At 55.9% G+C, this 27,470-nt stretch overlaps 1 protein-coding gene across 3 annotated transcripts in view; it reads right to left on the bottom strand.

Moving 5' to 3' along the window:
- Window positions 1–2,599: 2,599 nt before the first annotated feature.
- The window catches only part of TMPRSS6 (transmembrane serine protease 6), a 33,784-nt gene continuing 8,913 nt past the window's right edge, over window positions 2,600–27,470 (bottom strand). Inside the window, exons 6-18 of one of the 3 annotated variants that reach the window (XM_088836719.1) lie at window positions 24,393–24,597; window positions 21,519–21,655; window positions 20,018–20,130; window positions 19,612–19,721; window positions 10,984–11,129; window positions 10,523–10,621; window positions 9,428–9,541; window positions 7,944–8,060; window positions 7,484–7,652; window positions 5,855–6,126; window positions 3,761–3,923; window positions 3,683–3,728; window positions 2,600–3,256 (exon numbers count right to left, since the gene is read on the bottom strand). In XM_088836719.1, the coding sequence (XP_088692845.1) occupies window positions 3,098–3,256; window positions 3,683–3,728; window positions 3,761–3,923; window positions 5,855–6,126; window positions 7,484–7,652; window positions 7,944–8,060; window positions 9,428–9,541; window positions 10,523–10,621; window positions 10,984–11,129; window positions 19,612–19,721; window positions 20,018–20,130; window positions 21,519–21,655; window positions 24,393–24,597 (1,850 nt within the window). In that variant the 3' untranslated portion in view covers window positions 2,600–3,097. Of the gene's footprint in view, window positions 3,257–3,682; window positions 3,729–3,760; window positions 3,924–5,750; window positions 5,786–5,820; window positions 6,127–7,483; window positions 7,653–7,943; window positions 8,061–9,427; window positions 9,542–10,522; window positions 10,622–10,983; window positions 11,130–19,611; window positions 19,722–20,017; window positions 20,131–21,518; window positions 21,656–24,392; window positions 24,598–27,470 lie in introns of all 3 variants that reach the window. The other 2 variants (XM_088836720.1, XM_055395159.2) reach the window with 2 other exon arrangements.

A 27,470-nucleotide genomic window follows, 5' to 3' on the forward strand; every position in this document is an offset into this window, starting at 1 on the left:
GCCGGGCTTCTGGGCATCTGGAGTTTCCCTACCTCACCTCACCATTCAGCTGGCCCTCTGCTCCCCGGCTTCACCCTGCCACCTCTGCTCCATCCTAACCTCCCAGGATGTCCCCTCTGATTCCCGCTATGATACCTTTTGGTCACCTCCACCCTCTGTCCCAAGTCCTAAAAAATACAAACCCCAGGCTCCCCTCCATCTTCTCAGAGTCCAACAGAGCCCCACCTGCCCCCACCCCACTTGGCCAATTCCTTCACCATGTACTGGTCCTCCTGCGTGTCTACCTTGCCTCCCTCCTCCCCTCCCCCCAGCAGTTTCTCTTGCAGGTGTGGGGGGGACGTCTCTGCAAAGCCATGATCCCCTAAGCAGAGGCCCTGCCAAGCCCGCCCGATGGTCTGGGGGCCCTCACCACTTCCCTTGGGGCCATCTGGCTCTCTGGAGTTGACTTCACTTTCTGCATCACAAAAGGGTCACCAGGAGGCTTGTTAAAGAACAGATTACAAGCCCCACAGCCCCAATTTCCACTAAGACTAGGATAGGGCCAGGAATTTGCATTGCAGCAAAGTACCCTCTGGCAGTGTTCTGTTCCCCCTCTGAGAGGCCCCCTGGGGTAGTCCTGTCCCCTCCCCAAAGGTGCCCACCACCCATAGCAGCTGCTCCATCTGTTCCATCTCCACAGGCAGGACCCAGCAGGTGGACGGCTCCCCACGTGTGGCTCCGGTAGCCACTCCTTGTCTCCCTTTGAAAACCCTCTGGAGACTAGGTCCCTGCCAAGGCTCCCCGCTGCTTCTTCTTCCCACTCAGTTAGGCTCCACGGAAGACTTGTCTGTGCTTGACACCCCCCTTCCTCACCTCCACCAGGGCCACCCCACGGCCCTCCCTGATCACTCCCACTCAGGCCACAGCCTTGGCTGCTGAGATGCCACCCCCTCAGCTCCCCTCCCACCACTGGACATGCCCCTCAGCCTCCTACTCTGCAGTGTGTCTCTCCTACCTCTTTGGTCTTCCCTGGACCACCTTCCATGCAGGGTGGTTGGAAAATCCCCCCTCCAAATCTCTCTCAGGCTCTGCCTATCTCCTGGACATCTCCCTCCGAGAGGCACCCTAAGTTCATGATACCTTCCCAGAGCCTTTCCTTCCCCAGGTACCCCAGGTCAGGCAATGGGTCCTCCACCAGCCCAGCCTGGAGAGGTCTTCAGATTACCCCCACCACCAACGCACCTGGAGGATAATGAAGGTCCTTCAATGCTGTGTCCATCCCCACTGCCCTGCTCAGTCCTGGCCTCCTCCTTCTCTTCTTGAGTTCTATAGCAGCCTCCTCACCAGCCTCCCTGCCTCCCATTTTTCTCCACGCTGATGTCAGTGTTGGTCCTAAATGTGAAGCCACTTGTGTGTCACCTTCCTGCTCTAGAACCTTTCGTGGTTCCCCAGAGTACCCAGCATCAGATCTTTAGCTCCACTCCAAGTTCTTTGCCATCTCATCTCAGTTTGCCCCTCCCTAAAAGAATTCTGCAAAGAATTCCTTTGCTTTGCCCCTAACCCCAAACCTCTGTCCCAACTAAAAACAACTGGCTTTCCCCAAGAGGCCACTGACTTTGAGGACACTGCCTTTGCACATCCTCTTCCCCTGCCTGGAATGCTCTTCCCTACCTTGGCTGCCTTTGAATCCCAACTCAAGTTTCCTCCAGGCAGCCCTCCCTGACTTTCCGAGTTACTGCCTGCCTCCCCCAGAACCCTTCACACTGGATCACCATCCCACCCCTCCCAAGATCAGGAGCCGAGTTCTGTGCAGCTTCACGACCCCACTACAGCACTTGGCACGTGATCAGAGCCTGTGAGGTGCTGAATAAGGGACGCAGAATGCAGAGGTAGTGCTGAGATAGAGAAGTGGTCACCTGGGAATCAGGAGACAGGGCTTCCGCCCCAGGCCCAACTTCTGACCCCTCCCTGGTGCGATCAGGAGGCTCTCTGCCCATCAGTTTCCTCCCAGGCTTCCAGAAGGAGCCCATCACTTGACCCAGCCCTGACTCTGACCTGTGTGTATCTGACTCTTTGTGGCCCAATGGACTGTAGCCCGCCACATTCCTCTGTCCAAGGGATTTTCCAGGCAAGAATACTGAAGTGGGGTGTCATTTCCTATTCCAGGGGATCTTCCCAACCCAGAGGTTGAACCTGTGTCTCTTGCGTCTCCTGCTTGGCAGGTGGATTCTTTACCACTAGCGCCACCTGAGAAGCCAGACTCTTACCTGAGGGCACTCAACCACTGCCTTCCCAGGGTGGCTCCTGGGACTTAGGCAGCTGCCCTGGAGGCCAGCCCTGCCCCCAGTGACCCCGCCATGGCCTTCTGGATACTTAGCCAACAGGCTGAGCAGATAGCAAGGGTTTGTTCAGTCACGGGCATGAGATTGGTGCTGGGGCCCCATTCAACCCCCAGAGCAGGACCTTGGGTCAGACAGCTTTATTCCACAGGGCAGCTGAGCTCACCTCCTGGTGAGAATGGACAGTGAAGTCCCAAGGGGCAGGTGGGGTTGGGAGGACCCTGGACCCAGGGCTCCCCACCCTTTGGCTTGCAGTGGCGGCTGGCCCACTTGGCTGTCTCCAGGACTCTGAGGGCCCTTCCTGTGGGAGCACCTTCCTCCTTCACCACTCAAGTTAGGCTGAGGGCTTCAAAGGCTGGAATCTGCTGTCTAGAGAAGATGCCATCCCAACAGTCTTTGTACTGGGGCAGGGGTGGTGGCGGGAGGACCTGGCGACCACAGGATCACTGCTCAACTCTTCCCCCCAAAGTCAGCAGTGGCGGAGCAGGGAGGAGAAGAGAGAATCAGGAGGCAACAGCCTGGATGAGAACCCCCCATCCGGGACTGGTCACCATCCCCGGCCCTCAGGGTGGTCTGGACCACCAGCAGACGGCCCTCCTCCCTCCTTGTACCCTCACTGAGGCTGATATCAGGCATTAGGTTGGGGGACAGGAAAGACACCACCTCCTGTCCCCTCCAGGCCCTGCTGCCTGCAGAATACTTGCTCCCAACCCCCCGGTGGGTGCCCTGGGCTCTCTGAGTCCAAGAGGTAGGCCCCTGCTCTGCAGGAGGGCAGTTCCTCAAGTCAGCACCTGCTGGATCCAGCCGATCACACCAGTGATGCGGGTGTAGACGCCAAAATAGTTGGGCCGGCCGCAGCCCAGACCCCAGCTGACCAGCCCTGCCAGGAACCAACGGCCACTGGGCTCCTTGCACACCAGCGGGCCACCTGAATCACCCTGTAAGGCAGGGAGAGAGGCCTATGTCAGGGTAAAGGAATCCACTTCCAGGTAAAGGGCTGGACTACTGGGGATATTTTGAGAGTGACAGCAGGAAAATCACATCCCCTTTGGAAGCCTCCGATACATGGAGGGAGCCCGAACAAAGCCAGCCTGGCCTCCAGCGGGGCCTGGCTGTCATGGAAGCTTGAATGTGTGTCCCAATGCCCTGCCCAGCTCTGCCTTCCTTCTGTGGGCTCCATCTAGTCCTCTCTGCTGGGTCACTTGGGCAAAGTGCCTCTCAGAGGATAAGAAGCAGAGCTGGGGTTGGGTCTCAGACCTGGCACCCGGGGTCTCTTCTGATCTGGGGTCTGCAACCTGGAGCCAGTCTCTCAACATCCCAACCCTCAGTTTCCTCATCCACAAAGTGGGGACAGCCAAGCCCACCATGCCGTGAGGCTGCTGCAGGCTGCTGTGAGCCGAGGGCTGGGCCCTGGGTGATGAGAGCAGTGCCCTCTCCCCTGCCTCCTGGCACACTCCGGGGGAGTCACCTGGCAGGCATCCTTCTTGCCCTTGCGGTAGCCGGCACACAGCATGCGGGGTGTCACCTGGTAGCGGTAGGCCTCACTGCACAGGTCCTGCGGGATCAGCTGCACGTCCACCTTCTGCAGGCCGTTGCTGGTGGGGCCTGCCCGGCAGGGTTGAGGGCAAAGGTAAGAGGATCTGAGATGCCCGGGGCCCCATCTCTTCTCCTGGCTGTTCCTTTCGCATCTCAAGAGCTCCTTCCTCGTCCCGCTCTGCCCTCCGTCCCATCTCTGCCCTCGCACTCTGTTCTGGCTCCTTCTCCAAGGGGCTCCTGGGGACAGAGCACCCCCGCCCACCAGGGCCAGCGTCCTCAGGTTCTCCTCCACCCACTCCTCGTGCCTGAGGCCTCTTGGCCGCCTCCCCTCTTCTCTGTGACAGCCCTGGGGAATTTTTCCAGAGCACACACCTCACGCCTCCGCTCCCACCTAAAGCTCAGTCAGCGTCTGCTCACTGTTCAGCCAGCGCTTCTCCACGAAGATGCATGTTAGGACCCCGCCACCCCACCATGGAGTTTCAATATACACCCTGTGCCTAGCTCCACTGGAGGATCCGGTCTGTTCAGCTGGGGTGGGACCCAGACGCTGGTTTTCTTTCCCGAAGCCCTGAGCCCTTCATTCAGGTCAGGAATAGGAATCCTGGCTTAAGATTCTGACTGAGACCCCCTGCCTGTCCTTCCTGCCAATCCTCACCCAGATCCACCTGCTCCCGGTTCCCCTCTGGTGCTGGGTGTTCTCCGGTGGGTTGCCACCTACGCTCTTACCAGAAACACCTTTCCCCTTTGCTGGGACACTGCTGACCCACCCTGCAAGCCTCAGCTCAGCCCACCCCTCCTCTGGGCTGCCGTTGCCCCCACACCCCCATCTGTGTCAGCTCTTAGCACTGTCTCCCATTCATTTTTATGCTGCTTTGTCCAACGCAATGCCTGCCATATAGCGGGTGCTCACAAACGTGTCACTGAATGAATGAATGAGCAAGTGAACTGATCCTTGACCACTGTTCTCTGTTATCCTCTTGGACAAGTCCCTTTACACGTGAGCCTCAGCTTCTCCATCTTTACATTATCCCTCAACCTCACCCACCTCCAGATTGTAAAGCACAGTATACACTCCTGAAAGCCACCGCCAGGAAGGGCACATGGCATGGCTGTAGTCATGCACAGAACTGAGAGCTGGCCTCGAGGGACAGCAACCTCTGGTCAGTGCAGGAGGGAAGGACAGAAGCCCATGTTTCTGAGAGGCAGTAGCAGGAACAGCAGTCTCTGGGGTCAGACAGTCCTGGGTTCTAGTCTCTATTCCAAACCTCCCTGGCTGTGTGACTTTAAGTCAATGCTAAATGTCTCTGTTTTCCCATCCTTAAGATGGGGTCTATAATAACCAATATTTAGAGTAGTTGGATGGATTAAATGAAATCATGTTCCCCTAAAATCTAACTTCCATGTGGTAAGTGTTAATAATTAAAAGTCTCCCCCCAACACAGACATATACTTTCCACTGTCCAAGGAGCAGAGGATTGGAGTTTGCCCATGGACCATGGGTGTCCTGGCTTGCCCTGTCACCCCACACATATCCCCCAGGATCGCCTCCCAGGACTTTGGTTCTCCTTAAGTGCCCTTCTGGAAGGAAGGGAAGGGCCAGGGAGACAACCCATGGCTGTAGCGTTTTTTTTTTTCTATGAAATACAACCCCATTTAATCCAGGACTAGCATGGATGGAGGAGCCTGGTAGGCTGCAGTCCGTGGGGTCGCTAAGGGTCGGACACAACTGAGCGACTTCACTTTCAATTTTCACTTTCACACATTGGAGAAGGAAATGGCAACCCACTCCAGTGTTCTTGCCTGGAGAATCCCAGGGAGGGGGGAGCCTGGTGGGCTTCCGTCTATGGGGTCGCACAGAGTCGGACACGACTGAAGTGACTTAGCAGCAGCAGCAGCAGCAGCAAGAGTAGAGCCCCAGGGTTCCTTGCCAACTCCCTTCCAGGCTCAGAAGTTAGGCGAGCCAGACCCACCCCGCCTCCCCTGCTCGCAGTCCAGCTCACCGCCTTCTCGCAGGGCACCCCAGCCTGTGATCCAGCAGTGCAGGCCCGGCTCAAAGAAGTGAGAGCGGGCAGGCAGGCAGACCGGATGCACGGCAGCCGAGCGCACCACAGGATGGTCGAGCTGCAGCAGGGCCACATCGTAGTCGTGGCTGTCCTCCTCGTGGTACGGGTGCAGGAGCAGACGGCTCACCTTGAAGGACACCTCACCCGGCCAGCGTGAGCTCTGCCACACTTTGCCCAGGAACACGGTCCACAGCGCTGGGGACGCCATGCTGGGGGCGGGGGGGGGGGGACTCGCTCAGCGGCCGCCTCCCCCATCCCATCCTGGATCCCTCTGACAGCCAGCATTCCCACCTGGGACCCGGTCCCCCACATCCATCCCCACCCTGCTCTGGTAGACCTTGCAGCTGGCAGTGTGGTGCTCATTGCTGGCCCTGGAGTCTGACTGCCTGGATCTCAGCCCCAGCTTCATCACTTCCTAGAGGTGAGTGTACCTCTCTAGGCCTCAGTCACCCCATCTGTGAAGTGGGAATAGCATGTTCTGCTCATGTGTTCCTGGGGGAATTCAATAAGACTGTGGATGTAAAAAAAAAAAAAAAAAAATCAGCACAGTGCCAGGCACCGGCAGATGTTTTCTGCGCACTTTATAGATGGAGAAACTGGGAAACCCCTGGAATTTGCAGGTCCTCAGGAGGATCGTGTGGGAGTTGAGTGTGAAAGAATTGGCAGAGACTGGGCTGTGCAGACCCCTGGAGGCCAGGTCAGTATCCAGGTCTTTCTCTACCCTGTGGACAGTGGGGAGTCAGGGACGGAGTGAAAGAATCTGGGTAGAGCTCACCCAAAAGGGCACCTGGGCACCCAGGCATAGGATGCAGAAGGGAGCTGGACTCTGGGCTGCTGCAGTGACCCAGGGGTGATGGTGGCAGCATGGACGGACAGTGGCTGAAGATGCGTTTGGACCACTGAGAGGGCTTGCTGCTTGGTTGAATGTGGGGGAGAAGGAAGGGTGCCCAGGTGGCTCCAGGCCTTTGGCTTGGACTGTGCAGACCCAGGAAAGAGGAGGAGGTGTGGGGAGAGAGTCCAGGGCTGCCGTGCTGGGGGTGGGTCTGGAGCACAGGGCATCAGGCTGGATGTGGAGAGGGGAGCTGTCAGCCCAGCACGGAGATGGGGGGGATGTCTGTGGGTGGGGTGAGATGGCCCTTCTTGTGGGCTTCTCTGCATCTCTCTCTCCCCGGGGTGGGGGACAGGCACACCTGGAGGAGGGTGTCATGACCTATAACCAGGGCGGGAATTCTGTTCTCAGCTCTACGCCAGTGGCTAGCACAGCCCCTGGCACAAAGCAGAAGCACAGCAAACATCGCTGAATGGAGGGCTGAGTGAGTGAATGGCTCACTGGCCCAGCTGAAAGCAATACAGCAGAAGCAGAGCACGGCAAGGGTGAGCAACCTTTCCCAGGGCAGAGGGTGTGTTCGCGGTAGAGTCAGGGCTGAACCCAGGCGTCGGGACAGCAAGTCTGAGGGGCTTCCCACAACCCTCCCCTCTGTCTGCTGAGAGCTCAGACACACTGCTCCCGCCCCCTCACCACCACCTTCCCTACCCACCTCTCGTGGCCTGGGTCCCCAGGCTCACCTTTCCTCCTGGAAGCAGTGGGCAGCGGTGATCACCCAGCGGTCAGCGATGAGGGCCCCCCCACAGATGTGTCGGCCGCGAACCTGGAGGCTGGCCTGCCATGGCCACTCACCCTCCGAGGACACGGCCCCGCCCACGATGCGGCCCGAGGGGCCCTGAAGGCCACAGTCTGGGGGCAGGGGCAGGAGAGAGCCAGTGAGAAACAGACAGAGACAGAAGGGGAGGCGTGGAAGAGGAGAGAGGAGAGGCACAGAGCGGGCTGGGAAAGAGAATGAGGGAGCAGGAGAGGTGGGCAGGACCCCCACGACGGGGCAGAGGAAGGGTGAGAAGAGACAGAGGGACAGACGGGGAGCTCTCCCTCCAGCCCCCGGGGGGACACCTCCCTCCCTCCCATGCTCGTGGGCCCAGCAGGTGGAGGGTGTCCTGCCCACCGCAGCCTGTCGGAGCGCCCAGGGCTCACCGCAGTGCTGCTCGTCCGAGCCGTCCCTGCAGTCGGGGTGCCCGTCACACTGCGGGTTGGGCTTCTTCACACAGCTGCGGTCCTCACACTGAAAGGTGAAGGTCCCACAAGGCACCCCTAGGATTGGAAGGGGGCAGGGCGCAGAGGGTGGGTCCCTGAGCCCGAAGGAGCCTCCAAAACAAGGCCCAGGGAAGATGGAGCCTGAAAGAGGCCAGGAGACGACTGGGGAGGGGTCCCTCGATCACACTAAAAGGTCCCCTGAGGCTCCTTTAGGGTCCCCTAGAGGCGGGCCGCTTCCCCTCCCGACCCCTCGCTCCTTCAGACTGGTTTTTTGAGAGAAGGTGAGGTCTCCTCTCTCAGACCTGGGCTCCTGACGGTAGGGTCATGCCTTCCCTGGGTGTGGAACCTGAAGCCAGAGCTGTGCCTCCACCGTGAGATAAGCGAGGCTCCCAAGAGCAAGGCTGTGCCCTCCCATCACACTGCCTTGGCCTGGCAGCCCTCCAGGCCCCGACCCACCTAGACACCCAGCTGCTCTCACCACCTCCACTGTGAAGAGCCTCTGCCCCACCGGCCAGTCTTCACCTGGCCTCCTTTCCTCCTCTGTTTATTCCTCCAGGCCCAGTTCACAGCCCATCTGCTCTAGTTTCCCCAGCCGCATCTCCTCACCCTCCAGTCTTCCTGTACTACTGGACATGATGTTCAGAGGCTCTGGCCCAGAGGGAGTAACCCATCTTTGTTTAAAATTTTAAATCAGACAATCCCCAGAGGACAGGGACCACTTCTCTGGTGCCTTTTATTTCAGTTTCCTTACTCTGCCTTGCATATCATTGGGTAATCTGCAAGTGAAGGTTGGCTGGTCTGAGGGATGGATGGGTGGGTGGATGGATGGATGGATAAAACAATAGAGACTCAGACAAGATATTGGGCAGACCAACAAACGTGTGGTTTGATGGTCTGATAAGAACCTATTTAGCTGGACAAATGAGTGGATGTAAGTACCAATGGACAAACAAGTAGTTAGATCCCTGGATGGATGCATGCACACATGCATTCATGGATGATGGATGGAGGATGGAACAATGGACATACAGACAGGTAATTAGATAAACAAATAAAACCAATAAATGACTAGACCGATGGCTTAGTGGACAGGGAGACAGATGGTTGGACAGGCTGATGGATGGATCAGTGAGTGGATGTATGAATCAATGGACAGACAAATGGTTGGAGAGACAAGATGGATGGACAGACGAATGTATGGATGGATGGGTGGATGGGTAGATGGATGGATGAGTAGATAGACGGATGGATGGACAGATGGATGGGTAGACAGATGGACATATAGACACACTTATAGATGGGCTGGTAAGGATTTGGACAAGAGGGCAGAAACCTTTGTGGAAGAAGCATGGAGAAGGGCCAGGCTGTCTGGCTGAGCCCATTCTTCGGTTTCCCTCCAGACACCTAGTCACACCCTGCCCTACCTTCCTGGCATTGCTCTTCGTCACTCCCATTGAGACAGTCGGGCTGCCGGTCACAGACCCTGGACAGGGGGATGCACGTGCTGTCCTCTTGGCACTGGAATGTGGCTCTGCAGACTGTGAGGAGACAAAGGGGGGACAAGTGGGAGGAAGCCAGAGGCACCAGGCTGGACTTTGCGTCGCCTGGAGACCCGGCATGGTATCGCAAGTTATGATCACAAATCTCTTTCTCAGCTACTTTACACCTGAGTCTCACAGCAACCCGGTGGGATAATCCATTTCACTGGTGGAAAAACAGAAATAAAGTGACTTGTCTGAGGTCACCTGGCTGAGCGAGAACTTTAAGCCAGATGCTCTGGTTCCAAATATGAGGTGCCTTCCCCACACGAAGGTGGGATCAGTCCAGAGGCAGGCACATCCCCCTTCCCTCCTACTTTCCTCCCAACGTGTATAAGATTTTGATGGGATGCAGGTTGCTGTGATGGTGACTCTAGGGGCCAGAAGCCAGGATTCAGAGGCAGAGTCATTATTCCAAGAGAATCCTGGCTTGGGGACCGTCAGAAGCCCCTTCTGCTCCCCTTCTGCCAGGGCTGGGTGGCGGTGAGCACGGCCCCAGGAAGAGTCAGCAGCTCCAGTCTGAACCCCTGCAGTGGAGGGTCCTGCTCAAAAGAGGCAGATACAGGGTCCTCTCTTCGGCCACCCTGGGCCTGCCCGACCCTGCTTAACAGCTTTCTTCCTCCTGGTCCTGCCCTCCCTCGTCTGCTCTGTTCCTTCTCAGATGGCTGCCTGGGCAGAAGGCTGCGGGTGATAGCCTGGTGGCAAGAAGCCATGAGCTGGGAAGCAGCATGCCTGGGTCCCTGTTTGTCTCTGCCACTGCCCCACGGGGTAGCCCTGGAGAGGACACTTGCCCATCCTTTGCATCCACCCTGCATCTCAACACAGCGAGGGAGTTTCCTGAATGCTGATAATGGGAGCTGCCAGGGACTTTCCTGAATGCTGATAGTGGGAGCTGCCCGTTGGGAGATCTCCAAACGATAGGCTTAGCCCAGTAGCACAGAGGTGGGGAGAGAGGAGGGACAGAGTGGGTGGACTGCTCACCGCAGTTTCTCTCATCCAGGCCGTTGGGGCAATCCTTGACCCCGTCGCAGGCGGGCACACAGAGTCCATTCACAGAGCAGAGGAACTCTCCAGGGCAGGCTGGATGGGGAGGGCACCATCAGGACACACGTCATTATGAAAACACGAGCAGACACACCACACCCGTGTGCTCACATGAGAACCCATGTGCCTGTGTACACGGTCCATGTGGACAGACGTGTCTGGGGACATGCACACGGCACACACTTGCGTATGTCTGAGTGCATATACCTCGTAAACACCTGTGAGTGCCTTGCACATGTGGGCACATGCAAATCTGCCTATGTTCATGCACAGATGAGTGAACACACACACAACACTCCTTTAGACCAGCCTCTAGGTGCTTCCAGGGAGGGTTAAGAAGCAGGGAGAAGCTGAAGGGGCTTTGGGGTCCCCCCACTCCCCGACCTGCCCATACTCACGGTCTGACTGGTTGTACAAGCTGTAGTGCACCTGCACGCCGGGTCCGGTGAGGGAGATCTGGGACGTGAAGTTGATGGTGATGCCGGCGCTGGCCACCACGGGGATCCTCTCAGCGTAGGGCTGCAGGGTGCGCAGGCCACACAGCCTGGGGGGGACCAGAGACGGACTGAGGGCTACACAGGCTGGTCCAAGGCACGGGACAGCCTGGGTCCCGGTGCACAGACAGAGCAAGGACAGGGCAGTTGGGGAAGAAAGGGGAGCTGCACCCCGACCCCACCCCCACCTCTTGGTTTCTCCCCTGGGTGACCGCTAACCCCCAGAGTAATCTAGAAAGCAGCCTGGCAGTGTCACTGCCCTGCTCAGAAGCCCTTGATGCCTCCCCATTGCCGGCAGGATAAAATTTATCGTCTGGATTCTAGTCCCAGTCACCTAGGAGCTGTGAGATTCTAGCAGGTCAGAGTCCTCTGAATCTCACTTTCCTCGCTTGTTATAACAAGGGAAACTCTCATTTCTGTTGACCTGACAAAAGGCTGCAATGTGTCAGTGGAAGGAAAATTCCTTTACTGGTCTACTCTTCCGGAGAAGGCAATGGCAAGCCACTCCAGTACTCTTGCCTAGAAAATTCCATGGATGGAGGAGCCTGGTAGGCTGCAGTCCTTGGGGTCGCTACAAGTCAGACATGACTGAGCGACTTCACTTTCACTTTTCACTTTCACACATTGGAGAAGGAAATGGCAACCCACTCCAGTGTTCTTGCCTGGAGAATCCCAGGGACGGGGGAGCCTGGTGGGCTTCCGTCTATGGGGTCACTTCATAGGTGAGAGGGGATGTTCCTACTGTACTCAGTCAGAGTGGGGCAAGAAGGCAGCCATGCTCTCCAGTCAAGCCTGTGCCTCCCACTGAGAAGTCTCCATAGCCCTGGGGGCTTCCCTGTGGCTCTCTGGACACAAGGGAGGCACCAGTGCTGGTCCAGGACCAACAGTGATGGGCAGCACCTTCTCAAGCATGGCCACACCCAGGTGGGACCATCCCCCAACCATGGGAGCACACTCATATCCCTGCTGGTCCCCTGCCCCCACGGATGATGATTTTGTTCCCACAGAGCAGGTGGGAGACCTCCACGGATAGGTGGAATCCCACCCCCTGGGGAGCAGGTAGGAATCCTCCCAACTCCAGGGCAGGGCGCAAAGGGGGCTTTTCCCACACAGCATTGGTCCCAGCTTGCCTCACAGAGCAAGTGGACATGCTTTCATGGAAGGTGCAGCCACGCCCCCAGAGTGGCAGGACCCGCCGCAGAGAGCAACCGAGGGTACCCTGACTTCCCAGGCGGAACACCCTTACAGAACAGATGGGTCAGCCCCATCAGATCATAGGAATGCCCGCCCCTATAGGGAATGCCTTTACAGATAAGAGAAACACCCAGAATATGGGTGGGAAAGTCTGCGGAAGAAGTGAAAATGCCCCTAGCAGAGAAGGTAGGAGGAAGTCAGGAGAGTAAGTGAGAGTGCCCCAAAGCATGATGGGAACATCTCACAGCAGATACAGCAGCCCACACTTCAGGTCCCCTAATTCCCAGGGGTCAGAGGCTTCCTCATAACTCCTAGAACATGGCAAGCACTTACTGGTTCAGTAATAGTTGGAGGCCTCATTGCATGGGGATTTTGAGGTACAGCAGCTCCACCCTATAAGCAGGAATTGTTCTCATCCTGTTTTCCAGAAGAGGCTCAGCAAGGAAAATGCCAAGGTAGGCAAGAATACAGCCTCCTCAGGATGCAGAAGGCCTCATCTGGCCTGCTCTACAGGGAGGTGGGCACCCTGACCCTCACGCCACATGAGCTCCAGAGGCTGAGCCCTCATGTCCCCTATGGCCCCCCTCAGACCTGGCCATACTGTCTGGCTGCAGGAACCACATTCTTGCTCCTACACCAATGAACAGTTCTCAAAATGTGGTCTGGGGACCCTTGGAGGTTCAAAGAGAAAACTATTTTTATACTAATTCTCAGGTATCATTTGCTTTTTTCACTCTCATTCTCCACAAGGATAAAGTAGAATTTTCCAGAGACTATGTAAGGATGTGCATGTGTGTTCAGTCACTCAGTTGTGTCCGACTCTCTGCAATCCCATGGACTGAGGCCCACCAGGCTCCTCCACTCATGGGATTCTCCAGGCAAGAATACTGGAGTAGGTAGCCATTCCCTTCTCCAAGAGATCTTCCTGACCCAGAGATCAAACCTGGGTCTCCTGCATTGCAGGCGGATTCCTTACTGTCTGAGACACCAGGGAAGCCCTCATGTAAGAACAGAGTAAAATTTTCCAGAGACTACGGGATATGTGATACTGTAACCCACTGAACGAAGAAGCAGGTGTGGGGATTCAGACCTGGTCTATTAATCCAATTACTAAATAAAGTCGCAAAAACATAAAACGAGGATATTTTTCTTCACCGAATGTTTTTAGTTTGGGAAAATATATTTCATTTTATGTTAAAATGTAATGGGTTTCTTATTTTAAATGAATTGATAAATATGTTTAAATGTTTTAAGTTTTCATTTCTACTACTGTACATATATATTACAAATATAGTTTTTATACAAGGCATATAACTCTCTGGGTTGCTCAATAATTTTTAAAAGAGTGTAGAGGATTCTGAAATGGAAATTTTCGAGAACCAGGGCAGTACAGCCCAGGGGGACCAGAGAGGGATGAGGTGCCACCAGGGGGCGTCCCGAGCAAACCTCGTCCTTATCCTTTCAAAGCTAAGGAAACAAGGCGTGGATGGCCGTGGGGATCGTCTGTTTGTTTTTAAAGTATTTTAGTAAAAGTTATGAATGATTACTATCCCCAGAGACTTGTCCTGGGGAGTGGACAGGGAATCTGGGGGTTGGGAAATACTGAACAAGGGGAAATGAGAAATCAGGGGCATCCTTAATGTACTTAAGGTTCAGGGGCCTGGGGCATTGTCCCCACCTGCTTACTGTGGACAGGGACGAAACCAGAGCTGGGTTAGAGGGGAGGGAAACATTATGTTTATTTTGAGGGCTGCGTGGTCACTGTGGCCAGAGGCTCTAAGGACATTTTGGGGCAAGGCTCTTCGTTAGCAGACACGACCAAAAGAATTCAAGGCAGAGGCTGAAATCTGGCGACGCAGGCTAAATTACTCAATCGAAAGAGGATCTATTTAGCCTATGCAGCGTTTAAAACCTGTTAAAAAATGCATGTGCCAGCTAATTTCAGATAACGGTTTAGATTCTTGCTTCTGAAAAATATACCCCAGAAACATTGGCTGGAAGTAATCAGAGGCTGCCCGAATTAGCCAGGGCATGTATAGTCCAGCTAACGAGGCTCCTCCCTCCCTTGCTCCCTCTCCCTCCGGCAGCCCGGCTTATGGAACTACTCACTGGCTTGGCCTCTTCACATATTTTCGTTTCTGGTTCTTACTACAGTGCCTTCTGGGAGAGGGTTTAAATCCCCTGACTCTCCAATCCCTCCTTATCTATCAAATGCTGCCCCACCCTCATGCACCCTCTCCAACGAGCGTCAAAAGTCTTAAGACTGTGGAGCCCACCTCTCATCTCAGCTACAAAGTGCTCAGGGTCTGAAGGCACCATTTTTGCACTCATGCCTGCCTTGCTTTCTCCCTTCTCTGAATGTGGGGAATTTTGCTTATTGCCTTACGTAGACAGTAAGCAGGGATCCAATCAACCTTGCATATCAGCATCTCTAGCTGAACTCAGGGAGTTCAAGAAAGATTGGATGGTGGGTGGATAGAAGAGTGGGTAGATGGAAAGAAGGAAGGGTGGGTTGGTGTACTGATGGATGGATGAATGGATGGAAAGAAGGAAAGATTGATGATAAATGAAGGAATGAAGGTGGGTGAATGGATAGGTGGATGAATATACACACACAGATATTCCCTTCCCGCAAGACAGGCTAAATGGGAAAGAGAGTCAGAGAAGGCAAGCACTGAAAAAGGGAGGTCAGCAGTGTCTCACGTGGCCAGAGCACTGGACCTGAAGCTGCAGAACTGAGGCTGAGGCTGGGCTTTGCCACGTGAACCAGCTATGTGACCTTGGGCATCTCGCTCAACTTCAGCAAACTTCTGTTTTCATGTCTGTAGTAAGACGGGGTGGTAGCTCCCCGTAGGATGTTTTATGGCATGAATGAGAAAGGATTTCTTTGAAAACTAGCTGCTGACGTCGTCGGGCTGTGAGCTCACTGAAGACAGTAGCTCCTCCTTCCACATTGCCAGCCCCCAGCAGTGCCCGGGGAGTCTCTGGGGCCACCCAGGAGCTCTGGAGACCAGAAGGGCTACCCCATAGCTGGCCCAGCCTGAGGGGCTCCAGCAGGCTTAAGGAGCCTGTGACTCTGCCCATCGCCATCGGCGAAGTGGAAATGGTTGGGCAGATCACAAGAAAAGTGACATCACAGGGGAGGAAGCTGGCAGGAGGCAGGTTCCCGGAAAGGGGGAAGCCTGTACCGTATTGACGCCCCGTCAGAGTGGGTTCTGTGAAACCCAGCTGCTGCTGGCCGGATGTCACGAGGTTAGCTCCCTCCCCCGCCTTCAGGCCACTCAAAGGGCATGAAGCCTTGGCCAGGGAGAAACTGGGGAGGAAACAGGGAGGTGGGGGAAAGGCAGAAAGGGCTCAGAGGAGGAAGGTGACATGCCCAAGATGCCTCGCCAATGGAGGGAGCCCGGCCAGCCTCTCCTTATCCCAATGCTGGCACTGAGGAGTGAGACCCCCTCTCCCCCAGCCTACTCTCTGTCGCCTCATCAATGGCCATTCTGTGCATCCCCCTCCCTACAAATCCTGTGCCTGGAAATCTACGCCCTTCCCCAGACCTCTCGTGTCTCTGCCACCCACACAAGCAGATTTTCCAACAAATGCTTATTCAAAGAATTTCCCAGCAACTACATGGGCTGATGGTTATCAAAAATGATCAGAACTAGAGGAAACGGTTTGCCCAGTGCTTGCAATCTGGAGGTACACCTCTGCCTCCCCTTTTGCACTCAGACGTGGGCAGGAGCCTCGGAGCAGGGGGCCACGAGTCTCTCCCAGGGACCCTGACCCTTACAAAGGTCTGCGAAGACAGAGATGGGACTTCCCAGGTGGCTCTCAGATGTGGTGAGAGACACAGCAGTGGTCAGTCCCCTCAGCAGGGTGCCTTGGCCATGGGAAGGAACAGCTGACATGGCTGCCCCAAGGCTCCGAGGGAAGAGTGCACAAGCGTGAGTGTGCGTACTCTCACAGACACACACTCACAGGCCCACACGCCCTCATGCATGCTTTGGATCTTACCGCTCAACTCTGGTTTCTCTAGTTATGAGCTGGGTGATTTGGTGGGAACACCTTTGCCTCTCTGTGCCTCAGCCCCTCATAGGTCTATGAAGGCAGCGTGGGGCCAGCTCCCTCTCCAGGTTGCTGAGGATGAAGGAAATGGCACCCGAGCTCAGGGGTGCCTGGTGCAGAGTCAGGAGCCAGTTCTGAATGCATGGTTGGTGCCTTCTTAAACTGGGCTTTATCCCAGCCTGCAAGAGCCAGCATCTTCTACCCATCATTTCAGTTACTCTTCCCTGGATGGGAGGTCTGCTTCATGCCCGCTTTTTAGATGGGCTACTTGAGGCTGAGAAAGGTGAGTCCTTGCCAAATAGAAAGAGAGGAGCCAGGACTTGAACCCGGTTTTCTTGTTTCACCAGCTAACCTCTTTCTACCTCTCCAGCCCAACTTGGAATGACATTTCATTAGGAACTAATAAACACACCTTACTGGGAGACATCTTTCTTCGGTAAAATAATAAAAAGGGCCTTGGCCTGGCCTAACCCCCTTGTTTTATAGATAAGGAATGGGATGTACCCAGAGTTATATGCAAAACCAGGTGGACAGGCTTCCCTGAGCACATCTTATCACCCCAGCCTCCCCTCTGTCACTCCTCATCAACGGCCAAGGTGGAAGAGGCTTCAGAAGAGAAGAGGTGGGTGGGAGCGCCAGGTCCTGTGAGGCTTCACCTCCCCACCCCACCCACCACCCAGCTACATCCGGGTCCCTTGCCACCACTTCGAGACAAAGAGACAAGCACAAGAGGCCAGGGACTTCCCTGGTGGTCCAGTGGTTAAGAAGCTGCCTTCCAATGGAGGGGATGTGGGTTTGATCCCTGATCAAGGAACTAAGATCCCACATGCCCCAAGAGAAGTCAGTGTGCTGCAACTAGAGAAAGTCACAAGGAAGACCCAGCACAGACAAAAAATAATAAATAATAATAATAAAAGAACAAGTCTTTAGTCCTTTTCGCCTCAGTTTTCCCACCTGTACAATGGGTAAAGACAGGGTTCAACGGCCAGCCCAGCCCACTTTTCTGTGGCTCAACGGTGCTTTGAGACACTAGGGAGGGTGAGACTCCTCCAATTTTGGTAGATTCTGTCACCGTGCCTGAAATTTCACCATTGCAGCATCATTCCTTTTGATGAAGACTCTCCCCATCTGTGATCCACCCTTGAAACCCAAGGGCAACTCATGAAGTCCTACCACCTAGTGCCCCCACCTCTGCGCAGCCCTCCTGGCTGCATCAGGGAGGCAGGAAGGAGGCCCTCCGGGGAGCATGGTGTGTCCCACTGTCCCCATGGGGTGCATGGGTGGGCCCTGACTCTGGACCCATCCGGGTACCACTTAATCCCACTGAGCCTTGATTTCCTTCTCTGGGAAATGATACTGGTGACGTCACAGGCTGTCAGGCCAGTGAACTGATGCCCTGTGCTGACCACCAAGCAAGTGGAAAGGGGCACCTGATGCCAGGGCCCTCCTCCCAGCCCATGGAATAGCCTTGGGGGTGGGAGGTACATGAAGAAGCAACAGACCCAGGGTCCTTCTGTCTTCCTAGCTCCTCTTTGAGATATCAGATTCACCTCTAGGGTTGAGAAGGCAAAAGGAAAAGACGTTAACCTCATTCAGAGAACCATGAATCAAGGACCACTCTCAAGGTCACTCTGTGGGCTCCTGATGCTGGGTGGGAGGTCAGCCCAGTCATCCTCAATCTGCATGGCCCCAAGCCCATGGGGAGGGGCCCTGAGGGAGCTCCATGAAAGCAGTCATGCCCAGAAAGGCCACCCACATGCTGGGACCCGTGGGACAAGATGCCTTCTGCTGTCCAAAAAGCACAGGGCCAGAGTCACACCATTTGATATCACCCCCAAATAGCACAGGCCCAAACTCACACCCTTGGCATGTCTTCTCTTCCCTTTTAATCACAGTCCCTGATAGCTTCCCAAATCCCTGGAAAGGATGGTGACGAGTCAACAAGTGTAGTCCCATCCCTGTCCCTCTCTGTCTGGTTGACACTTTTCAATAGGATTAACAAATAAGCAAGATCCACGCGTGGGTGAGCATGAACACTAACGCCAGAATCCAAGAATTCCAGAGTCCCAGAACTTTCCAATTTTAATGTATTGGAATCTTTGATACGGAAAATCCATGAAACCAAGAAATCAGGAAACTTGCACATTAGAATCCCAGCCTCTCATAGGATCTCAGGGTTGGAAGGAAGAGCAGAGTGCCAACCTGCGATGAGATGTAGAATCTTCTCTTGGGCATTCTTGGACCCCAGGAGGGGAGGGGGCTCCCCAGTTCTGCGAGGCTGTTTTGAGATCCCTTCTTGCTCCCCAAGCCTCTGGCCCACCCCTGCAACAGTGGTGCCGTGGCAGGATGCTCTGCTGCTGCCCGTCGCGCCTCCTACTCACCTCCTGCTTCACCTCCCTCCCTGCTACGACCTCTGCCTGAGCCACCCTCTCCCGCTATGGAATGCTCCCGCACAGAATTTAGACACAATGCCCCTCCCATTGTACACATCCCCTCCCTGAACGCCCCAGTTCTCTGTCTCTCTCCAGACCAGGGGAAGCTCGTCTGCAATGTCTCCACTCCCCACCTCTCCACTCACCCCACTCCTTTGCAACTGCCAGGACCACCTGTGGCCCTCAGGGGGCCAGCCCCCCTCATCCTGCTGATCAAACTGCATTCACGCTGACCAGAGGATGGCCTGGCTCTGCTGCGTCCTGACCACCTCACCAAAGGACTCAGTTCTTCCTCAGGAACTCTGTCACCGGGGGCCAAGGGTAGGACAGAGAGCAGGGCCGGCATCCCACGAGGGATGCAGGTGACTCAGGTGGCCTCGGGGAGTGGTCAGCTTAGCAGAAGTGGCGTGGACTCTGGCTAAGCAGTGTTGAGGCCCAGAAGCTGCTTTACTTTGACCAACAATGGGGGGGGGGAGGATAAGGGATGGCACTGGGGTGGGTTTTGGAAAGGTGCCCCAGCACTGCTGAGTCCTGCGACTCTGCATCATCTCATTTAAGGATTCGGGGTGCCAGGCAGTGGGGTGGCAGTGCCTACAGCAATGAAACCATTTCACTCTAACTAGCATTGATATCCAAGGTGACTGAGGACAAATGTGTGTCTGAGACCTCTGAGTGGCAGGAGGCGAGGCTGGGGCTGGAAGTGAACAGGGACGGGGTCAAGGGTAAGCCAACAGGCCTGACCAACCCCACCTCTGCTCTCTTCCCGTGATGCCCCTCTGAGATTCCACACTTGAGCTCCCAAGGGAGGTTATCTGCAGAGAAAGGGAGGGGGTCCAGGGGTGGGTACCTTCTGTTTTGGATGGTCCACTGGCCCTGGGTGCATGGCATGTCATATTTCTGCCTCCGCAGTGCATAGGCGTCAAACCAGAGAGCCAAGCCGTAGTCCAGAGAGGGCACCTGGAACAGAGGAGCTGGTCACTAGGTGGCCCGTGGGCTGTGACTGGGCTGATGGCCCCATCTCCCAGGATCACAAGGCTGGAAGGAGGCCTGCCAATACAGGGTGCTGGCTGGGGCTGAGGTCTGTCAGTCACTCAACAATCAAGTGTTGCCATGGCCAAGGGAGCCATCCCACCCACCCCAGAGGTACTAGTACCCAGGGCACAGCCTGGGTCAGAGGCAGGACAGTGCTCCCCTCCCAGCTGGGGTCCCCGGAGGTCTATAGGGCGCTGTGGTCAGAGGGTAGGTGCGCTCACCGTCAGGTGCCAGGAGCAGTGGGTGCTGGGTGAGTAGTAGCTGGGGAAGTATGGTGTGCTGAGGACACCCTGTGGCTCCAGCCGGCCCTCCAGGGTCAGGTTCACCTCGCAGGCTGGGCCCAGAGAACAGAAGTTACAGAGGGTTCCTCAGCCCCGCCCCACTGCACCTGCCAGCAGTTGGGAGGCAGCTGAAACCCCACCACCCTGACTGCCACTAAACAGTACAGCCTAAAGACTGAGTGAGAATGCACGAACTTGGGCCTCAGTTTCCCCCTCTGTGAAATGGGGACAATAACAGTACATACTTCGTAGGGTAGTTGAGCAGATTACACAGACATGGCATGTAGTAAATGCTCAATGAATGTTTGCTACTGACATCAGCTGTGCAGCCCTTGACCATTTACTGGACGTGTTCACTGCTGTGCCAGCCTCACGGTTATAGGGACTGGGGAGAAAGAACCATTTCCCTTTTCAAAGATGATGAGGTTCAGAGAAGACCCAACCTCAGCAACTTGGATGAGGTTGCACAGTGAGAGGGTGAGGGATGGGGAGCTATGTCCCCAGCTGCCTCAACACCTCCCATGGAGCCAGGGTCCCTAAAGCCCTCCTTCCCCTCCCCCTAGAGTTATATCAGAGACACCCATGAGAAAAGGCCAACTCTGGCACTTCTTCAACCTCAGGGATTCCCAAAGGGTCACCTGTGGATCTGGGTGACCAACAAGAGACCAAGGGGATGGAACCAGGGGAGGGAGGGGGAAGTGGGTGAGGAGATTGAGGCTGACCCCAGAAGAAGGGAAAGGGGGCAAGCTGTGTGTCTTTGGCGTAACCCTCCCTCCACGGAGCCCGGGAAACTTCAAGTTTTGCTTTGTCTGCCCAGAGACAGCAGATCGATGATAATTGATGGTGGTGATGACAGTTGGCAGGCGTGAAGGGTGGGGCCTGCTCTTCCTGAGAAAGCAAGTGGCAGAGGGGGATCTGGAAGCAGGAGAGAGCGGGGAAGGCCCAGAGGGGCAGCCCGGGCACCCTTTCCCATGAATCGCCCGCCTCTGAACACCCCTCCCCTGCCATCTCTAGGGACAAATGAGCTGACCTTTAGTGTTAGAGGGTCGTCTGGGGGACCCCACTCTCCACGCTCAGCCAGGGTGCGCACAGAGGGAGGAGGGGCAGGGGAGGGGACCCGGAGAGGAGACAGCCAAGACGAGGGAGAGAAGAGAGAGGAGGCACGACAGATGCAAGTTGTCTGCAAGAGGGCAGGAGAGAGGATGAGGTGAGGAGGACGGAGGAAGCATGGGGGGCCGGGGAGGGGGTGACAGAGCCCGAACAAAGAGAGATAAAGGGGGTCAGAGGGGTGGGTGTGAGTTTCAGAGCAGAGATGCTTCCGGAACCTTCCTGCCCCCATCCCATCTCCAACCAGAGCAAAGAAGGGGAAGGCAAGCCCAAGAAGCACCCCTGGCTTCTGCCGCTGAGCCCCCCTCCTCCCCGAAGGACTCCTGACCCTCACCCTGGAAGGTCACAGGCTGCACGGAGAGCACAAAGGGGTCGTAGTAGCTGTGAAGGCCCTTCTTCCAGACCACTGCCATGATGGCGCCTGAGGCTAGGACCTCCACCACAGGCTCCTGGCGACTGCAGCCATAGACCCTGGTGGGACAGAGAGAGGTGACGAGGAGGGGCAGGGCCTGGGAAGGACATCTGGGAGGGCTGCGGGTTGCCCAGAGGAACAGATGAGGAGGGATTGGGAGCCTGTACATCTGAGTCTACGGCCAGGCTGCTGTGTGTCCTCAGGCAGGTGTCTGACCCTCTCTGGCCAGGGGGCTGACCAGAGGCCCTATGAGGGTCAAACCAGCTCCTCAGGAGAGAGAAGACAAGGGGTTTCTCAGACTTCTGGAGCTTACAATTCCACTGTGACTGCTGACTCCTGTCCCACAGCACCCCTCCAGCCCCCTCAGAATTCCCGTGACCCCTGAGTGCCCAGCCTATGCACTGCAAGACCAGACTGGCACCTATGGGGGGCATGCACTCTGGCTGATCATACCTAACTCCTGGCTATCCTGGCTGGAACAGAGAGAAGACAGGTGTACAGTCTGGTGATCCCCTGGGTACCCCAGGACTCTACCCAGAGCATGGCTTGGAGGAGGCACAGGATAAATAACCATATCTTAGAATTCTAAACGCAGAGGAATGTCAACCATGATAAAGTTCTTCAGGGATTTTCAAGGTTAACTGCTTGGTTACCAGGTGGGGAAACTGAGGCTCATGAAGCTGCTAAGGCTCCACTCTGGGTCCACAGCACAGACAGACCCATGCTGGACACTGCCTGTGATAGTGGCTGGCACTCTTGCAATGTCTGTGCCCCCATTCAACCCATTTCAGGGTAGGATGCTCCAGGCTTCCCCCTCCCTCACTCTTGGCCAACCTCTGCCAAACTTCCTCTTGACTCAGAATTCTCTGGAGACGTGCTCATCAGTAGACCAATTCCTAGGAAGCTAGTAACCCTGCCTCCCCTGGAGGGGGTGCGCCGGCATCCAGCAGGGAGGTACTGCCTGTCCGCCCTGTGCCAGCCCTGAACTTGATCGGTGTGAGTGGACGGCAATGGGGGGACTGCAGGCACCCAGGCAAATGTGAGAAACCTCAAGCACAGCCTCAGAAGCACCATCCACACCAGCCCTGGGAACCCTGCAGCTGGCGAGGGAAGAGTGAGCAATCCCAGAAATTTCCCCAGGAGAGTCTTGGTGCCCCACGGTCCTGGAAGGGTCCTTTCCCCTGGCCTCAGCTCGCCCAGGAGGTGCTCACCCCTCCCTGGTCCACCTGCTTTGACCATCACCAGCTTGCTCTCACTGCTGAGGGGCCTGCCACCCACCTATACCACGCCCTCCCCGCCACCACCACGCCTCTCTTTCAGGAGGTGGGAGATAAGATATAAGAGGTCAACTTTAATCCTCATTTGTAATGTTGGGGATTTCTTTTCTTTTATTTACTTAAACAGCTGAGCCCTTGTTGTAACTAAAACGAGGTGAAGGTTGATGGAGGCCCCACCAGTTCCTCCTACCACCCTACGCCCCTCGTTCTGTGTTCCCATCACCACTAAAGTACCCCTGTCATGGTAGAGGGGGCAAGTCTGAGAACCCCCCAGTCCTGTCTGATCCATCATTTTACACCTTCTCTGAGGGCCTGAGATGGCAGTCAGATCCCCTCTCCAGTAGCAGGCTGAAAGGGGCACTTGGAGAAGCCCCAGGGAAAGCCCTGAAGTGTCCCCACCCTCATCAGGCCTGGAAATCAGCTGGTGTCTGGCTTCTCTGCTTCCCAGAGCCCTCCAGGAACCCAGCCTACGCACACCCTAGACTGCGGTCAGCACATGGCAGTGGGTGGGGCCGCAGATGAGAAGGCAGCCTCAGAGTCTGGAGAATCAGAGAGTCCCTGGGGGAGGGGGCCGGAGAGAACCTCACTCAGCTCACCCTGCAAGACTGCCCTGGACCTGAACATGCAGGTGGCACCCCCATCGGGCTTGGAAGCTGGTACCCAAGCAGGACAGAGAAGGCAGCAGCCCGGTGCCCCAGGGTCTCCCCCAACCTCCTGTAGTCCCCTGCCCCACCCCCACCAGGTGGGGAGGTGATCAGGCTCCTGGAGGCCAATGCCATTTCCTGCCCCTTTGTGGTCTCCCCATGGCCCATTACTTGCTTGTCTTCTGCATTCCACGTCTTATCCTAAAGCTCTTCTCTTCTGCTCAAGAACTTTCCGTTGGTTCCCCACTTACCAAGGGTTAAAGACCAGATTATCCCTTGCAGTCCATGCCCTTTGTGACCTAACCCCAGCTAGACTGAACATAATGATAAGTAATAAAGGCTGGCAGCTGCTGGAGGTTTAATGGATACATCGAATATATGGTAATAGTGGACAGCATTACTGTGTGCAAAGATGTTGGCCCAGATCTGATTGAAATCCTCTCAATAACCCTGCAAGGTAGGAATGCCTGTGCACCCATTTTACAAGTGAGCAAACTGAGGTTCAGAAAGGCAAAGTAACTTGCCTTAGGGCACACAGCTAGGAAGCAGTAGTGTAGGGTCGGAAGTCAGGGACTGCCAGCCTTCAGAGCATTCTTACAAGATCATGTCACCTCCCAGTGAGCTTAGAGATCATCTAGTACAACTGCTTTGTTACAGATGGGAAAACATGCTGGGGGAGGGGAAGGGGGTTGCCCCAAGTACACGGGCACTTCCACTCTTCTTTCACCACCTCCCTCTGGCCTCACTGTCTCCTAGATGCCAAATACAGGGCCCAGGGTCACCCAGCCCCTTGTCTCAGAGCACTGGGTATGGCTTTGACCTTACACCATCACTCCCTTCCCAACCGTCCCCCCACCACCTTCCCAGGGACTCACGAGGTGATTAGCCTCCTCTCGAGAGGCCCCGCCACGTCATACATGGCCAGCCGGTCCCGGCAGTCAGCCAGCTTCCACTCGAGCCGGAGTTTGAGCATGAGATCCTGGGGGCCCTGAAGGTGCCACAGGCAGCTGGAGGCCAGGGTGTCGGGCCCCTTCAGCCGGAGGACCTGGCCCTGGCCCACGTAGCTGTAGCGGTAGCAGCCTGGAGTGGGGAGAGGGACAGGCCCCCTGACCCCTGTTAGCTGGGAGGAGGGACCTGGAGGGGGAGCAGCCCCACCAGGTCCTCACCCGGGCAGGGGTGGGGTGGGGAGAGCGGCTGGATGGGGGTCAGCCCGGAGGCCCTCAGTCCCAGCTTCCTGTTTCCCCACTGCTTCCATCTCCAGCCTCCTCATCCACACATACATTCACTGGTTCATTCATTTGTTCCCTTCACCCTCACTGAGCTCACCAGACCAGGTGAAGGCTAGAGAAAGGTTCGGTCAACTGCCCGGGTATAAGGAGAACAGCAGGGAAATATATAGACAGTGGGGGCGGGGGCGGGGGCGGGGGCTGTATATCTCTGAAGTGAGGGGTCTCAGGGAAGTCCTGTGGAGGGTGGGGGTTGCATCACAGAATAAACAAAGGGCTTCAGGCTAGGGACTTGGAGGCACGAGGGCAAGCTGGAGGAGGGAGGCAGGGCCCCCCTCGTGCCCAAGCGGGAAGCCTTTTGGTCCTGCAGCCATGAGAGCCACGGAAGGTTAGGTAAGGCTGGGACACAATTGGGCTTGAGTCACAGACTCCTCTGGCTGCTGAGAGCAATGCCGAGGAGACCAGGAGACCAGCAGGATGGCCAAGCAATAAGGCGAGCAGGCTCAGGGCTGCATTTCAGATGGAGAGAAGGGAGTGTGTTCCAGTGGGGCTGGGAGGCAGCCAGGTAGAGGAAGTCAGCTCAAGCTGCTGCTGCTGCTGCTAAGTCACTTCAGTGGTGTCCAACTCTGTGTGACCCCATAGACGGAAGCCCACCAGGCTCCCCCATCCCTGGGATTCTCCAGGCAAGAACACTGGAGTGGGTTGCCATTTCCTTCTCCAATGTGTGAAAGTGAAAAGTGAAAGTGAAGTCGCTCAGTCGTGTCTGACCCTTAGCGACCCCATGGACTGCAGCCCACCAGGCTCCTCCATCCATGGGATTCTCCAGGCAAGAGTACTGGAGTGGCTTGCCATAGTGATCATCAAACAGCACGAATGAAACAGATCGCACTTAGCAGGCATTTTGATACACGCCCAGAAGTGAACCAAGTGCAATACACTCACCGTCTCATTCAACAGCTCCATGAAATAGTTTCTATCATTGTCCCCATTTTACAGACCTGGGCCAGGCAGATCTAGGTTCACCTAATGTCCGCCTGCTCTTTCTTGGGCCTCAGTTTTTTCCTCTATAGAACGGAGGCAGTGGTGATCCTTGCTAGGTTACCACAAAGCTTAAGGAGGGTGCATGTCTGAACACTCAGCATAGTGCCTTGCACATGCATGCATGCTCAGTCACTTCAGGCGTGTCCAACTCTGCGACCCCATGGACTGTGGCCCACCAGGCTCCCCTGTCCAAGGAATTCTCAAGGCAAGAATACTGGAGTGGGTTACCATTTCCTTCTCCAGAGAATCTTCCTGACCCAGGGATCGAACCCGGGTCTTCTGCATTGCAGGCAGATTCTCTACCACTGAGCCACCTGGGAAGCCTTGCACATAGCAGGTGCTCAATACATGTAGTGACCGTTCTTCTTTAGGCAGGTGTGGGGGAAAGGGAGAAGGTGGAGCTGGGAAGAGACTCCTATGAACTCTCACCCTTCAGTTGGTCACACCTGAGGCTCAGATGTACCCCGTCCCACTGGCTGCCCTCGCGCCACACCTCCTTCTCCTTCACACCTGTCTGCATCCACACCCCCGCTGTGCTTCCTCTCTTGGGGTTCTCCATGAGCTTTGAGTGCAGTGCCAGACCTTGCACAGCAGTATCACCTATACCACTCACTCATTCATCACAGTTGATGGGCACCTACAATGTGCTTGACTTAGGCTCCAAGGACCAGCAGTGAACCTGGGCCATAAGTATGTCATCTAAACCTCGCCTTGAGCTATGAAGAAGGGAGGACGCATGCTCTGCCAGGAAGCAGAAGGGATGTGGGAGTGAGCCCCGGATGTGAGAGGCAGCCTGGTGTGCAGCGAGCTCACACTCTGTGTGACTGTCCTGGCGCCACCTCTCACTGCCGTGTGATGCCGGATCAGTTGTTCAGTCACTCTGAGTTCTGTCAAATGGACATAATGCTAATCCCTGTCCCACCTCTTTCTCTGTGTGGTTCTGAGAACCAGGAAGGGCACGGAGGTGAAGGAACAGGCTTTGCTCTGACTGCTACCACTTGCTCAGCTCCCTCCTCCTGATGACCCCTGGCCATCCTGACCCCTGCTGTGGAGCTGATCTCTCCAGGGAGAAACCTCTGACATCGCCAAGGGGAAGGGAGAGGGAGCCTGGGGAAAGGTGCTTGGCTGTTCCCAGGCATTTGTATTCTTTGAATCTTGCTCCAAGCTGATGCTTGCTTTTGCTGCTTTAATAATTACTTTTTTGGATGAAGCTGATTCAGGGGAGTGCTGGTCTCTGTTGATCATCAGAAACACCTTCAGGGAGCCTGGGAGAAAGTAAATGAAGCTCCTGTATATTCTCCTCACTGCCCTTTGCTCATGCTCCGCCCTCTACCCAGAGTGTCCTTTCCCCGCTGGATCTGACGGATTCCTACCTATCCTCCAATCCTGAGCCTGCCTCCTCCAGGAAGCCTGCTAGGACCTCTCTAATCAGGAGCACTCCTTCCTCCCTCTAGAGACACATCCCATCCTCTGCTTTGGATCACAGCCCCGGGGGTCCAACTCTGTCCCAAGGCAGAATGGTTCCCTTTCTGCACTGCCCCCGGGACCTCTATTCTTGCCCTGGCACTTGGTGTTGTGAGATTCTGTTTATGTGTTTGTCTCCCTCGTGGGGCTCACAGCTTCTCTGAGGGCAGGGGTGAGGACACGGTCAGCTGGTGTCTCCAGAGCCAGCGTGGGGCCTGGCAG

Source organism: Moschus berezovskii, chromosome 6 (genome assembly GCF_049115385.1).
Source record: "Moschus berezovskii isolate FMDL1 chromosome 6, NW_MosBer_1.0, whole genome shotgun sequence".
Classification (NCBI taxonomy): Eukaryota; Metazoa; Chordata; class Mammalia; order Artiodactyla; family Moschidae; genus Moschus; species Moschus berezovskii.